This window comes from Anopheles coustani, chromosome 3 (genome assembly GCF_943734705.1).
Source record: "Anopheles coustani chromosome 3, idAnoCousDA_361_x.2, whole genome shotgun sequence".
NCBI classification, from domain to species: domain Eukaryota; kingdom Metazoa; phylum Arthropoda; class Insecta; order Diptera; family Culicidae; genus Anopheles; species Anopheles coustani.
In genome coordinates, this window is record NC_071288.1 from 83,114,320 (window position 1) to 83,129,491 (window position 15,172).

The 15,172-nt window shown below is 40.7% G+C and overlaps 1 protein-coding gene and 1 pseudogene across 1 annotated transcript; one reads left to right on the top strand and one right to left on the bottom strand.

The window, feature by feature from the left end:
* Nucleotides 1-1,209: 1,209 nt before the first annotated feature.
* On the bottom strand, nt 1,210-5,991 carry LOC131267779 (thioester-containing protein 1 allele R1-like; annotated as a pseudogene).
* Nucleotides 5,992-7,456: 1,465 nt separating this feature from the next.
* LOC131258852 (thioester-containing protein 1 allele S3-like) lies at nt 7,457-12,574 on the top strand. The gene is made up of 13 exons (XM_058260240.1): nt 7,457-7,518; nt 7,614-7,809; nt 7,866-8,541; nt 8,604-8,878; nt 8,951-9,042; nt 9,116-9,371; nt 9,452-9,667; nt 9,731-9,779; nt 9,898-10,296; nt 10,359-10,658; nt 10,727-11,991; nt 12,063-12,216; nt 12,299-12,574. Exons 1-13 carry the CDS (start codon nt 7,457-7,459, stop codon nt 12,388-12,390), a joined length of 4,032 nt encoding a protein of 1,343 aa, XP_058116223.1. The 3' UTR covers nt 12,391-12,574.
* Nucleotides 12,575-15,172: the final 2,598 nt, after the last annotated feature.

Genomic DNA, 15,172 nt, shown 5'->3' on the forward strand with positions numbered 1-15,172 from the left:
TGTGAAGGACCGTCGACCGAATCCCTATGTCTTGCGCCCCGCACCGTTTTCAATTATTGCAGCTCCCATCAATGTTGCAGAAGTGTATTAGTTTCGGTCATAGCGGCATTCATTTTTAAACCATCGATGAGAAATTGCTCCTCATGCAATCACATTCATGGCCAACGCTCTGGTTGTGCGTCGATTTGTAAGGGAAAATCAATTTATCGATCGGTTTTGGTGCACTTTTCCTCTTGGTGGAGTTGGTTTACGATAACCAATTTGCAACACTTTGCACGTTCAAGGGCGTTTCAATTACCTTGAAAATAAATACAATCCTCGTTTTACCAATTCTTAAAAAAGCGTTTCGATTTTCGGAGCAAACAGTTGAACAGCCAGCTGACTGAATGAATTGGTAATTTCGCAAGTGTTTTCTATTCTAATCAAATCACACACTTTAGCATTGACGTTAAATGTAGAACGGCAAGTTTGCAGTTGGGGCACCGTAAATATCGATACCGGCGGCACTATCGATAGAATCAAAACACTTTCGTCTCGACAAACACAGCCAACACAGGTGCACACCTTTATTTTCGTTTCGAATGTTATGACAAATAAACAGCAACAAAATACAGGTCGCAAAAATGTCCTGCGTTCATAGGAAGATGTCAACTCACGCCTGAATTCAACCCTGCAAAATATCCTTTCTTGGCACGCGGTGAACACGCGCATGCGCGATAAATTCTCCTCTCATAGGATATAATTGAACTGAAATTTTCAAACAGAACGTTTATTCGATAAATTACGTGTGTCGGACAATTTTATCTCCAAACACATTTATAATAACAAAGAGGAAGAAATATATCGATGTAGATCCCCGCAGTACGTCCATGACTGCAACGGCCTGAATTACACACGGCCTGAATCCAATACACCTTGGTTCTTGTTTCATTATGCTGTGCAGGCTGGCCCCGGTTTTCGTCGTTCTCGGTTTTCGTCGTTTCACCAAGATTACTAGAACTAGAGGTTGGGTCATCACAGCTTTTCATGTCTCTTTACCTTGTTGGTACTGATGACCAAAATGATGCTAGTATCAGATTTGCGTTCCTAAATGAAATTGGTAAACCATAAATAAAAGATGCTACATGACTCGTCATCGAAATTTATTTCAATCTTCCATTTCTCTTCATATTCTTTATAGACTGATCTGTTCATATGTAAAGTGAGTAAGTTCATATTCTTAGCGGTGTTCTTTACAGAGTATTCTGAAAACTACGATTCAACGTTATGCACCAATCCGGCTTCTTAGTTTTAGGTAAGCGTTCTTCATTTTTTACACTCTGGCGGACAATCCTCCTTATCGCATATGTCGCACAGCTTCTCTTGGTCCACGTCGTAAACTTGAATGGCGTTCAGTTCTGCAATTATATCATAATATCATGAAACAATAGTACGTTTTAGTTAATATTAGCATATCCCTGGATTACACCTGGTACTTACTTGGATTGTAATAATCGTGCACTAACACATACGCTGGACGCTTAAGAGCCACCTTGAAACGCCTGTAGGCTGTGATGTGGAAGCAATTCTTTTCTGTTCCCATGTTATCGTAGTATGCCACCACTGAAGTTCCACCGAAACGTATCTCAGTATTCTGGGAAAAGTATTTTTGTTGGTCAATTGGGGAAAATCCAATCTACTATCTATGTTGTTTTAAAGACTACCTACCCGTATCGGGTTAACCGTGGTTGCCTCGGTGATAGGACGGGGGTCAACAACGTAGCCACTGGGAAAGTTTACTTCTACCAGCGCCATATTGGAACGCTCATTTGCAAGCTTTGGAATGAAACTCGCGCATATTTTCAGCTTCAGCTCGTAATCTGAGTTGGTGTTCAGCTTTTCGAGGGTCAATACAAATCGGTTGGTGTAATTTCGCAGATCCAGTGCGTACTCGTATTTAACGTCCAGTAACCCGAAGCCCAAGCCTGCAACGTTTATATCGATTTTCTTAACATCGCTTGGAATATCCTCGAACTGTAGCTTTCTGATTTCTTGCGATGTTACACGGAAGTTCTTCGTTTGCGTTTTGTATTTCAATTGGATGGAGTAATCGTTTCTTGAGGGCGATATTACTTCGGCCAGTTTCGTGAGCGCTTTCAATCCAACGAATGTGTCTTGCGTACGCGGGTAGACTCCAGTGACGTAACGTTGGTTGACAAGCCAACGCATAACAGGCACGCCATCGGGAAATTTCCCAGCTTGAACCATTGCTAATAGTGCATAACCTGTGGTTTCAATAATGTGCGGATATCTATTCCAATGTCTCATGCCACCATTATCAGAAACGGTAGATCTATCGATCAGTCTGTTAATGAAGTATTCTTTTGAGTGATGATCACTCAACCACATAGCATATGTAGCTATCGAAAGATCGTAGAGGTCGGTTACCTGCGGAAGAAGTCCGGCAACATACTGCACGCCTCTTGCAATAACATTTTGATGAGTTAGTTTGGCATTCTCATTCTCCAAAAATGCAATCAATACATAAGACGTTAAAGCAATTCCGTTTCCGTGTAATCCGCCTTGAATATCTGAATTCCAGATTGGACCAACTTTACTGAATCTTCCACTGGATTGTTGTTTATTTGCCAACCACTGGAAGGCGCCCGCCACCATCGTGACATCCACCTCACTGATGTATTTCGATGCAGTTTGCATTGATTTCGCCACAAACGCAGTGAGGAAAACACCGCCTCCTCCAGATTGCCAAACACCAAAGGAACCATCCGTTTTACGATATCTCATCTGATTTTGATAGCCAACTCGGAGATGGCCGGTGGCTCGGTTGATCAAATTGGTATCCCTTGAATCAATTGCGGTCAGATAATCGAGCACAATGATGTTTGGCACTAATCCAACCATGTTTTGCTCTCCGCAGCCAGATGGAACCTGTAGAAGAGCACCAAAGTTTTGAACAACGGTGGTGAGAATGTTTGCTGGAAAAAGAAACATAACATTATGTTGCAAACCCAAGGTTTTCAAACTAAAATGCATCTATACATACGATTGACATGAAATGAGATGTGTTGTGATCCAGCATCCGCATTTTTATCTATATCCAAGCTAATGGGAAAAGATACATTCATATAGGTATTTTGACTGAAAATACGTGACTGCATCTTCTTCTCGACCAAACTTTCAGGTAACACTAAAATCACTTTCTCGATTGCATCCGTTTCCTGGCCCAGCATAATGGAAGCCTTCAAGCGAACAGCCATCTCTCCAAGCTTCCTGGGTTTTACCAGGAATGAAATAGGAACGCCGACCTTCGGTTTAACACTGATCGACTTCGTGTAGCTGGGTACTAAATGCAAGAGATAAATTTGAAATCAATCAATAGTTTCTAACTTCAAAAGACACACTCACCTCCAGCAGTTTGTCCAACGAATTCGGTTTGATTTCCAACATTGTACATTGTTACATCAGCAATGTATTCGCCGCCGAGGGTGTTGAACAAGGTGAACTGTAGCGCAACTGCCTCACCTCGTTTGATGGAGTATGGAAGATTATCGACGATGTAAAACGACTGAACCGTGATGAACTCGATTGGCTGTTTGATGATCCCCAGTCCGTACTCGGGATCGATTGAGAAACCCGTCAACGACCAGGCTGTTGTTGACTCTGGCACGTTTTCGATTAACTTGCGTTGACCATTGATTGGAATCGTAAGGTTTTTCCACAGAAAAGACTCCACGAAGTTTGTACGAAACGGGATGAGCTTCGTGGACGAGCCATTCGATTCCAATCTAGCCAGCTTGTCGCTTGCTAGAACATGATCAAGGTGCTTTAATAGCTGGCTGATAACAATTATGAGGCAACAATCATGCGGAACAAGCATCAATTTTGCTATTGTTATACTTTTAGAATCAATTAGAATACGTACCACCTTCAAGTTGTAAGCTGTCCAAAGTTCGCGCAAAAAGACCCATACTCTGTAAAGGTACAATCAAATTAACATTGATTAACTAGCTCTGTAGTTCTAGCTTGGCTTTGCTTACATGAATTTTATCGTATTCATTGTTCTGAACATCATGAAAGTCGTCAAACACTGCCTCTATGTTTTCCCAGTGCACATCATGATTGCCGTTGTGCTGGAGAAGGCTGTTGTCGTAAGCTGCAAGGGCTACATACGATCTTGGCCGACCTTGCATGATCAGTTCAATTTGTCCTCCAGGTTTCACTTCACGATCCTGCTCATCGATCACCATCTTAAACTGATAGAAAAGAACCAAATAAATATAAACTTTTTACTGTTCAAACAAATTCTTCAAAATGCTGTTAAACCTGCAGGACTTGATGGGTTTGTTCAACATTATCCTGCAGAAAAGAGAGTTTCACATTGCATTTCAATTAGTTTTGCATAAGTGCACGCCGAGATGCGAACACTTACTTTGATTTCAGTTCAATTTTGACGTAAGCATCTGTGTTAGTTTCGACTCTATGGATATCCTCGGTCAGGAGATCATTATCTTCGATTTTCACCTGAGATAAGGATAAGAAAAACGGTGGATTTGAAGGCAAGTGTAACTTTGATTTTCTAATAAAAGTACCCACTTCAATATTAATCGTGTTTGAATCTGCCGACGGGATGAGAGTTTGCTTGATCACTCCATTCTTGTCACTAGTTAGAGTTTCAAGATATTCATCATTGAGACCGTAAATGGTCACTTCTGTCTCGACATTCGCTGCGGGAGTTCCGTTGTGGTACTTAACGTGAATATCGCATTTGTACGGCATGCCTGGCCGGAATGCTGGGCTATCTTTTACCAGTTCTACGTAGTATTGGTACTTGTGCACCGTTATTGGCTTGTAGATTGTTAAGGTGCGATCTAAAAAAAAGGAACATTACTTTTTTAATGTTGAAAACCTATCAAAGTTAAGTTAAGTAAAGTTGATATTCACATCGTGTTGAGGATCGTAAAAATCGAGAAGACCATTAAACTTAAGTTGTGCCTGACCCATACCGTACACTTCCCACATTTTCGTTTGATCCAATATACCATCTGACAAATAAAGGCGCAAAATAGCCGTCCCTTGTACCGGTTTGCCGGTGAAGTATTTGGCTTCTACGGTTAAGTCGAGCGATTGATCTACTTCCAGCGGCACCTTTGTAGGGTAGACGTCGATTTCATACGTAGAGAGTACATATTCCTTCACCTCGAACGACTTCGTCATCAGTTCTTCTCCACCAATTTTCACGGACATTTTAAACTTTCCCATCAGTGGCGTTGGAGCTATTTCGAGTTTGTTCTCGAAAACTCCAAGATGTAGACGTCCTGCCGACCACTTGCGTATCACATTCCCGCGTGGATCTTGAATGGTTACATTCACCGTTTTCACGTTAGCCGGAGGTTTCAAATTGGTGTCCAATACTATAACTCGAAAGTTGACCGTATCACCGGGCTTGAAGACTGGCTTATCGAGCTGAATCAAACCAGAAACTGATTTGGTTTTAAGTATAAGAACAGCCTCCTTATGGAAGCTGAAACCTCGCTGGCCATCCAAAGTGATTTTGTAGTTGCCAGGTACCAAATTCGGGAGCTGTAAGGAACGGTTTGTTAATATTGCATGTCTGTTACCAGCAAAGGAAAACGTACTTCAAAGTTCACCAAACGGTTTTGGTAGCGTCGCACATCCACTGTTTTGGTAAGGCCGAGTATGGTTTCACCAGCGTCCGTTGTACCATCTATATTCACTTTCAGATCCACTCTGCCCAAGCTCGAATTGAAATTGGTTAAGACCAACGTATAGTTCTGGTTCGATCGGATAAATTTCGGGCCAACCACAAGCAACCTGAAACGGACATCAAAAATAAACTCGTCATACCATGTTGTTCTATTCTGGATTTTAGCGTGCACGATAAGGTAGGAAAATTTGAAACACAATGTACCCATGAGTAGTACTGACGAGTGTTATCACCAAAAGTAATCGTGACATTACGAACTGCCACATCTTGAAGCCGCGAATAAGCACTTAGACGTTTGCTTTCGGAGCCGTTCCAACTGAATCTGACTCGTCTTGCTGCTGGTAGAATGTTTCAAAGAGCAATTTTGGAAGATGTTACGCAAATATGGGAATTTCCAGTTGTCTTGAACGATCGCTTCGATTGATAGTGGTGAATTCCCAGTGATTAGCATACTTGGTACATTCGTTGCTCTTGCTGCAAAACTGAAGGAATAGTTTTGTTTTTGTAGAAAATAGAAAAAAATAATACAGATAGAATGTACCAAACAATGCCAATTTTAAATGAGAAATATGTCAGCTTGACCAAAAATAAAAAATTACAAACGAACACCGCAACAACTAAATAGGCTTGTTATCGAAGGTCATCAGTAAGTTGGTATGGTCATCGCGGGTATGATTCGTTATATGTGCAACGTATGAACAGAATACAGAGATGTATGACATTGGTCTTTAGGTTTTTATAATCGGTTAACTGTTTCAAGTTAACGTAGTATTTAATATACACTACACCCATAAAGTCAGTACACTGTTGGCTAAAACAGAAACGAAAGCCATTTGCGTTGTGAGGGACAGTTATGTTACAAAAGTTGAAATGATGGATTGTTCCTCTTCATTTTGATACAATTTGGACGCGATACGAGTAAAGGCTCCCGAGATATGCTCAAAATTGTGCCGTCGCACCGTAACAACACACCGAAAAAGTGAGTACACAGCACAAAGTTTCACCATGTTTTGTATTCCATTTTGCTTGGGCTTCGTTTTTTTGGCGTTTGTTTGGGGATTCACGACATAAAATGTAAACGTTTTAACCATTTCATTGGTGATTGATAACAAATTTACTTCTTTTGTGGCCCAAAATACCCAAAAAAAAACGATCCCCTTTGCTGAGAACTACTCCACAAAGTTGCATGCATAAGACAGACATATTTAAGATTCAAAATTCACGATTCCATTACTTTCTATGGATATTTCTACAAGACTTGCTATAAATCTCTTCTTGTGCAATAATAAGTTTGTTAAAAAAATGTTTAGCGTCAATTAATGAGTGAGTTAAGAAAAGTTTTAAGTGAAGTAAAGTTTTTCTAACTTGCTTTTGGACGCACTGATAGTTAACATAAGAAAAGCGTTTTGCTAAACAAAATGAAACAAAAACAGAATACTTCAGTCTATTGTAGAACTTAATATTTTTCTATTTCGACAATCAAAAATTCTTAATCACTTTTGTCGAAGAGCAACGAATGTACCAAGTATGCTAATCACTGGGGATTCACCGCTATCAATCAAAATGCATGTAAAGCACGGCTCACAACCACCAAGACAACGGGGAATTCCCATATTTGCAAAACATCTTCCAAGATTGCTCTTTGAAACACTACACCAGCAGCAAGAGATGTCAAATGCAGTTGGAACGGCTCTGAAAGCAGACGTCTAAGTGTTCATTCGCGGCATCGAGATGTGGCAGTTCGTAAGGTCACGATTACTTTTGGTGATAACACTCGTCAGTGCTACTCATGGGTACATTGTGTTTCAAGTTTCCCTACCTTATGCTGCAAGCTAAAATCCAGAAAAGAACCGCACGGTATTACAAATTATTTTTGGATCCGTTTTAGGTTGCTTGTAGTTGGTCCAAAATATATTCGATCCAACCAGAACTATACGCTGGTCTTAACCAATTTCAATTCGAGCTTGGGCAGAGTGGATCTGAAAGTGAAAATAGATGGTACAACGGACGGTGGTGAAACCATACTCGGCCTTACCAAAACAGTGGATGTGCGACGCTACCAAAACCGTTTGGTGAACTTTGAAGTACGTTTTCCTTTGCTGGTAACAGACATGCAATATTAACAAACCGTTCCTTACAGCTCCCGAATTTGGTACCTGGCAACTACAAAATCACTTTGGATGGCCAGCGAGGTTTCAGCTTCCATAAGGAGGCTGATCTTATACTTAAAACTAAATCAGTTTCTGGTTTGATTCAGCTCGATAAGCCAGTCTTCAAGCCCGGTGATACGGTCAACTTTCGAGTTATAGTATTGGACACCAATTTGAAACCTCCGGCTAACGTGAAAACGGTGAATGTAACCATTCAAGATCCACGCGGTAATGTGATACGCAAGTGGTCGGCAGGACGTCTACATCTTGGAGTTTTCGAGAACAAACTCGAAATAGCTCCAACGCCACTGATGGGAAAGTTTAAAATGTCCGTGAAAATTGGTGGAGAAGAACTGATGACGAAGTCGTTCGAGGTGAAGGAATATGTACTCTCTACGTATGAAATCGACGTCTACCCTACAAAGGTGCCGCTGGAAGAAGATCAATCGCTCGACTTAACCGTAGAAGCCAAATACTTCACCGGCAAACCGGTACAAGGGACGGCTATTTTGCGCCTTTATTTGTCAGATGGTATATTGGATCAAACGAAAACGTGGGAAGTGTACGGTATGGGTCAGGCACAACTTAAGTTTAATGGTCTTCTCGATTTTTACGAGCCTCAACACGATGTGAATATCAACTTTACGTTCATCGAGAAATACACAAGTATGTATCGCGCTAGTTTGATAGGTTTTCAACATTAAAAAAGTAATGTTCCTTTTTTTTAGATCGCACCTTAACAATCTACAAGCCAATAACGGTGCACAAGTACCAATACTACGTAGAACTGGTAAAAGATAGCCCAGCATTCCGGCCAGGCATGCCGTACAAATGCGATATTCACGTTAAATACCACAACGGAACTCCCGCAGCGAATGTCGAGACCGAAGTGACCATTTACGGTCTCAATGATGAATATATTGAAACTCTAACTAGTGACAAGAATGGAGTGATCAAGCAAACTCTCATCCCGTCGGCAGATTCAAACACAATTAACATTGAAGTGGGTACTTTTATTAGAAAATCAAAGTTACACTTGCCTTCAAATCCACCGTTTTTCTTATCCTTATCTCAGGTGAAAATCGAAGACAATGATCTCCTGACCGAGGATATCCATCGAGTCGAAACTAACACAGATGCTTACGTCAAAATTGAACTGAAATCAAAGTAAGTGTTCGCATCTCGGCGTGCACTTATGCAAAACTAATTGAAATGCAATGTGAAACTCTCTTTTCTGCAGGATAATGTTGAACAAACCCATCAAGTACTCGATAACCTGCACAGATAAAATGCAATTCCTCGTGTACTACGTTGTATCCAAGGGGAACATCATCGATGAAGGATTACTGAGACCCAGCAAAACCCATAAAGTTCCACTTCAAATCAATGCCAACAGCAAAATGATCCCAAAATCGAGAGTCATAGTAGCAACCCTAGCTAAGGACACGATAGTTTACGATACCATGGACATTGAATTCAAAGAGCTGAGTAACAATGTGCGTCACGGTTTAACGGCATTTTGAAGAATTTGTTTGAACAGTAAAAAGTTTATATTTATTTGCTTCTTTTCTATCAGTTTAAGATGGTGATCGATGAGCAAGATCGTGAAGTGAAACCTGGAGGACAAATTGAACTGATCATGCAAGGTCGGCCAAGATCGTATGTAGCCCTTGCAGCTTACGACAACAGCCTTCTCCAGCACAACGGCAATCATGATGTGCACTGGGAAAACATAGAAGCAGTGTTTGACGACTTTCATGATGTTCAGAACAATGAATACGATAAAATTCATGTAAGCAAAGCCAAGCTAGAACTAAACAAATAAATGATTGTTCTTGTGATGTTTCTTTTACAGAGTATGGGACTTTTTGCGCGAACTTTGGACAGCTTACAACTTGAAGGTGGTACGTATTCTAATTGATTCTAAAAGTATAACAATAGCAAAATTGATGCTTGTTCCGCATGATTGTTGCCTCATAATTGTTATCAGCCAGCTATTAAAGCACCTTGATCATGTTCTAGCAAGCGACAAGCTGGCTAGATTGGAATCGAATGGCTCGTCCACGAAGCTCATCCCGTTTCGTACAAACTTCGTGGAGTCTTTTCTGTGGAAAAATCTTACGATTCCAATCAATGGTCAACACAAGTTAATCGAAAACGTGCCAGAGTCAACAACAGCCTGGTCGTTGACGGGTTTCTCAATCGATCCCGAGTACGGACTGGGGATCATCAAACAGCCAATCGAGTTCATCACGGTTCAGTCGTTTTACATCGTCGATAATCTTCCATACTCCATCAAACGAGGTGAGGCAGTTGCGCTACAGTTCACCTTGTTCAACAACCTCGGCGGCGAATACATTGCAGATGTAACGATGTACAATGTTGGAAATCAAACCGAATTCGTTGGACAAACTGCTGGAGGTGAGTGTGTCTTTTGAAGTTAGAAACTATTGATTGATTTCAAATTTATCTCTTGCATTTAGTACCCAGCTACACGAAGTCGATCAGTGTTAAACCGAAGGTCGGCGTTCCTATTTCATTCCTGGTAAAACCCAGGAAGCTTGGAGAGATGGCTGTTCGCTTGAAGGCTTCCATTATGCTGGGCCAGGAAACGGATGCAATCGAGAAAGTGATTCGAGTGTTACCTGAAAGTTTGGTCGAGAAGAAGATGCAGTCACGTATTTTCAGTCAAAATACCTATATGAATGTATCTTTTCCCATTAGCTTGGATATAGATAAAAATGCGGATGCTGGATCACAACACATCTCATTTCATGTCAATCGTATGTATAGATGCATTTTAGTTTGAACACCTTGGGTTTGCAACATAATGTTATGTTTCTTTTTCCAGCAAACATTCTCACCACCGTTGTTCAAAACTTGGGAGATCTTCTGGCGGTTCCAACTGGCTGTGGAGAGCAAAACATGGTGAAATTTGTGCCAAACATAATTGCGCTCGATTATCTAACTGCAATTGATTCAAAGGACACCAATTTGATCAACCGAGCCACTAGCTTACTTCGGACTGGCTATCAAAATCAGATGAGATATCGTCAAACGGATGGTTCCTTTGGTGTTTGGCAATCTGGAGGAGGCAGTGTCTTCCTCACTGCGTTTGTGGCGAAATCAATGCAAACTGCATCGAAATACATCAGTGAGGTGGATGTCACGATGGTGGCGGGCGCCTTCCAGTGGTTGGCAAATAAACAACAATCCACTGGACGATTCAATGAAGTTGGTCCAATAGCTCACACAGATATGCAAGGCGGATTAAGGAACGGAATTGCTTTAACGTCTTATGTTTTGATTGCATTTTTGGAGAATGAGAATGCCAAACTAACTCATCAAAATGTTATTGCAAGAGGCGTGCAGTATGTTGCCGGGCTTCTTCCGCAAGTGAACGACCTCTACGACCTTTCGATAGCTACATACGCTATGTGGTTGAGTGGTCATCACTCAAAAGAATACTTCATTAACAGACTGATCGATAGATCTACCGTTTCCGATAATGGTGGCATGAGATATTGGTATAGAGATTCGAACATTATTGAAACCACAGGTTATGCACTATTAGCAATGGTTCAAGCTGGGAAATTTCCCGATGGCGTGCCTGTTATGCGTTGGCTTGTCAATCAACGTTACGTCACCGGAAGCTTCCCGCGTACGCAAGACACATTCGTTGGATTGAAAGCGCTCACGAAACTGGCCGAAGTAATATCGCCCTCAAGAAACGATTACTCCATCCAATTGAAATACAAAACGCAAACGAAGAACTTCCGTGTAACATCGCAAGAAATCGGGAAGCTACAGTTCGAGGATATTCCAAGCGATGTTAAGAAAATCGATATAAACGTTGCAGGCTTGGGCTTCGGGTTACTGGACGTTAAATACGAGTACGCACTGGATCTGCGAAATTACACCAACCGATTTGTATTGACCTTCGAAAAGCTGAACACCAACTCAGATTACGAGCTGAAGCTGAAAATATGCGCGAGTTTCATTCCAAAGCTTGCAAATGAGCGTTCCAACATGGCGCTGGTAGAAGTAAACTTTCCCAGTGGCTACGTTGTTGACCCCCGTCCTATCACCGAGGCAACCACGGTTAACCCGATACGGGTAGGTAGTCTTTAAAACAACATAGATAGTAGATTGGATTTTCCCCAATTGACCAACAAAAATTTTCCCAGAATACTGAGATACGTTTCGGTGGAACTTCAGTGGTGGCATACTACGATAACATGGGAACAGAAAAGAATTGCTTCCACATCACAGCCTACAGGCGTTTCAAGGTGGCTCTTAAGCGTCCAGCGTATGTGTTAGTGCACGATTATTACAATCCCAGTAAGTACCAGGTGTAATCCAGGGATATGCTAATATTAACTAATACGTACTATTGTTTCATGATATTATGATATAATTGCAGAACTGAACGCCATTCAAGTTTACGACGTGGACCAAGAGAAGCTGTGCGACATCTGCGATAAGGAGGATTGTCCCCCAGAGTGCAACAAATGAAGAACGTTTTCCTAAAACTAAGAGGCCGGATTGATGCATAACGTTGAATCGTAATTTCCAGAATACTCTGTAAAGAACACCGTTAAGAGTATGAATTCACTCATTTTACATATGAACAGATCATTCTATAAAGAATATGAAGAGAAATGGAAGATTGAAATAAATTTCAATGATGAGTCATATAGCATCTTTTATTCATGGTTTAGTAATTCCATTGAGAAACGGATAACGAGCGATTAAGTACAGGGGTTTTCTGATACTAGCATACTAGAAGCAGCCCCATTTCTAACTGCACCAGATTATATTCAATCAGCATCAGTTGATTTTATAACGCGATCATGTTTTTAATAGTCATCAGTTGAAATGAGGACCACAGCAGTCGATATAAGAATCAACTTTTGCAAATAATGTGTTTTTGTATACACGTCGGCGACGTCGCGCTGTAGTGTGGACCCCGAGTCAAATGTAGCCCAGTTTCGGCAGAACAATCGCGCTAGCAAAGCGCGACGTAGGTAGGGGAGTACGGGAAAATATATATCACATTGGGGCGCAAACTCAGCGAAATTTTTGTTGTTGAATTCCATGATATTTGTTTAGCTACGTATTTTATGCACCCTGAGTAGAGGTTTGCAACTTCGGTTTTTTCTTCAGCTCGAGCTGCATATTACCTGAATATGCACATGAGTATGCATTGAATATACAGCGTCAGTTTCTATAGCACTTATGGCTCTTGGGTAGATACATATTACGCATTTCGCACATCATTCTCAACAAAGAGCGACGGTCCTACGTTTGGCGAGCACAGACCGTAGTGGACACAACGCGGTTCAAGTCCACGAAACAGCTCGTAACATGAGAATGTATAGAAGGAAGAGAAGAGAAAAAGAGGGCCCAAAAGGGGCCTTTGTTTTTCGTTTTTTGCCGCGGTAACTTCGGTTTTGTTTCGAATTTCGTGGGCAAATCTTTCTGACTATTAGTATCTCGATCAACCATCAATTGACTTTGATTTACTTCGTGCCGTGTTCCGTGGGTAGTGCCGTGCTCCATGGGTAATTACACTTAAAATCCGATGTTTCGTGGAGAATATAGCTCGTTTTGTTTGCGTTTGTGTTTCGGTTTGTTTGCGTTTTGTACAGCTGTCAGTTTGTTTAGGATTGAATTGATTTTTAACAAGAGCTAAAGCAACGCCACGTTTTTCGTTGTTTCTACACTAGGTAACGTTTTTATGCGAATTGTGAGACAGTTTTTTTGTACGGAGTTCAGCCGCCTGTCAGGCGACGTCGCGTTTCTTGAAGGGACGTCGCGCTATAGTATAGATCTCGTGTGACATTCCCATACACCACAGCTTATACGTAAAAGTCCCCTTATTCAACATAGTCGCCTCTAGCGATTGCAGTCTAGCAGCCAAACATCGTTTCAGAGAGGACGGAAGGTCAATCTGCCCTCGCCTAAAAACGAGTTTTAATCGCTACACAAGTAAGCTTCTTCTGGACACTCTTCCACTGGGCATGCAAAAGCAATCCACATTTTCTTGATAAACAGATCTCACATCTGAGGCTATTTGGCAGATTAAAACGTATTTCCCATGTTTTACTTTCATTCCACAGAATTTTATCAGTACTGTTTAAGAAAAGATTGTTGTTTGTTGCACAAGGGAAAACCCAACATTCGTTACTAATGATTACCAAATGGGAAAACTAATACTATTAACGGAACTGCTGGAACGGTTCTCATTCCTAAACCAGTTGTCAATTTGGCTCAGAAAAGGCAGTCTAATCTCTTCGGCAAGTGATAAGATAGAAGAAATAAGCAAAAAAAAAGAACTAGTCGGAAACATCTGGCTGTTCATCTGAAGCTGAAAGTTAAGCCGTAGGTCCGATTATAAATAGTTCGGTTTTGTGGTTCTCAGCAACGCCATCCGCAATCCGTATGTTAACACAAACGTCAGTAAATTTCTAGTTGAAATCTCTTTGATTACACTATTCAAACTCGTTAGAATATACACTGGAGGAAACAAGAATAGCTCCACCCTGTTTTTTGCCAATATTTTTTAAAAATGTCCATAAAATTAAATCTTTTTCCAGTTTGGAATGTTATTACTATCAGTTTCATTTTCTAGTTTCCAGTGATGTTAAAGTCAAATAATTCATGAAAACGGCAATGAAATAAAAATAACATCCATTTGATGTTTTGTTCAGCTACTGAACTACCTTCACAAAATAACAATTTTAACGTGTTACGATACGCAACTATAGAAAGTTTGATTTGAGTCTTGAGTTCTTTGATTTTTCAAGGCATTTAGAAGAAATGGGTCTGAAACAGCTAATCATCAAAACTGATCATGGTACAGCTCTGTTCCTCAAAAACTGGTCTAAAAATCTTTTGAATAAGAATAAAAAATCAGACCAGAACAACATTTTTGTGAATTAGGTATAAAAGAAATGACAAAACATTATTTTCAATAATTGGCATGGATTCGACCAAGTTGTTGGTTGTTTCTGGAAGTAGACAGTTTCTGACAACTTCGATTTCCTGCATTAATTGTTTTCTGTTAGTGATGTGCTTCTTTTGTAGTTCTCGTCCAATTTCATACCATAAATGCTCGATGGGGTTTAAATCTGGGCTTTGGGGAGTTATTTATATATATTTATATTTTGGGCTGGCAAACTTCAACACATCTATCTGAAGCTCTCCCGTTGATCTAACTTTCGTTAGTCCATAGTACTTTTTTCCAGGATTACATTGGTTTGTTTACGTGCTCCTTGGTTCTGCTTAGTTATGA

Excerpts from the sequence above, each read along its gene's own strand:
- LOC131258852 (XM_058260240.1), top strand. The coding sequence starts at position 7,457 with ATGTGGCAGTTCGTAAGGTCACGATTACTTTTGGTGATAACACTCGTC. Across the intron at positions 8,542-8,603 it reads GTTCATCGAGAAATACACAA|ATCGCACCTTAACAATCTAC; the intron begins GTATGTATCGCG and ends CCTTTTTTTTAG. Across the intron at positions 8,879-8,950 it reads CAAACACAATTAACATTGAA|GTGAAAATCGAAGACAATGA; the intron begins GTGGGTACTTTT and ends TCCTTATCTCAG.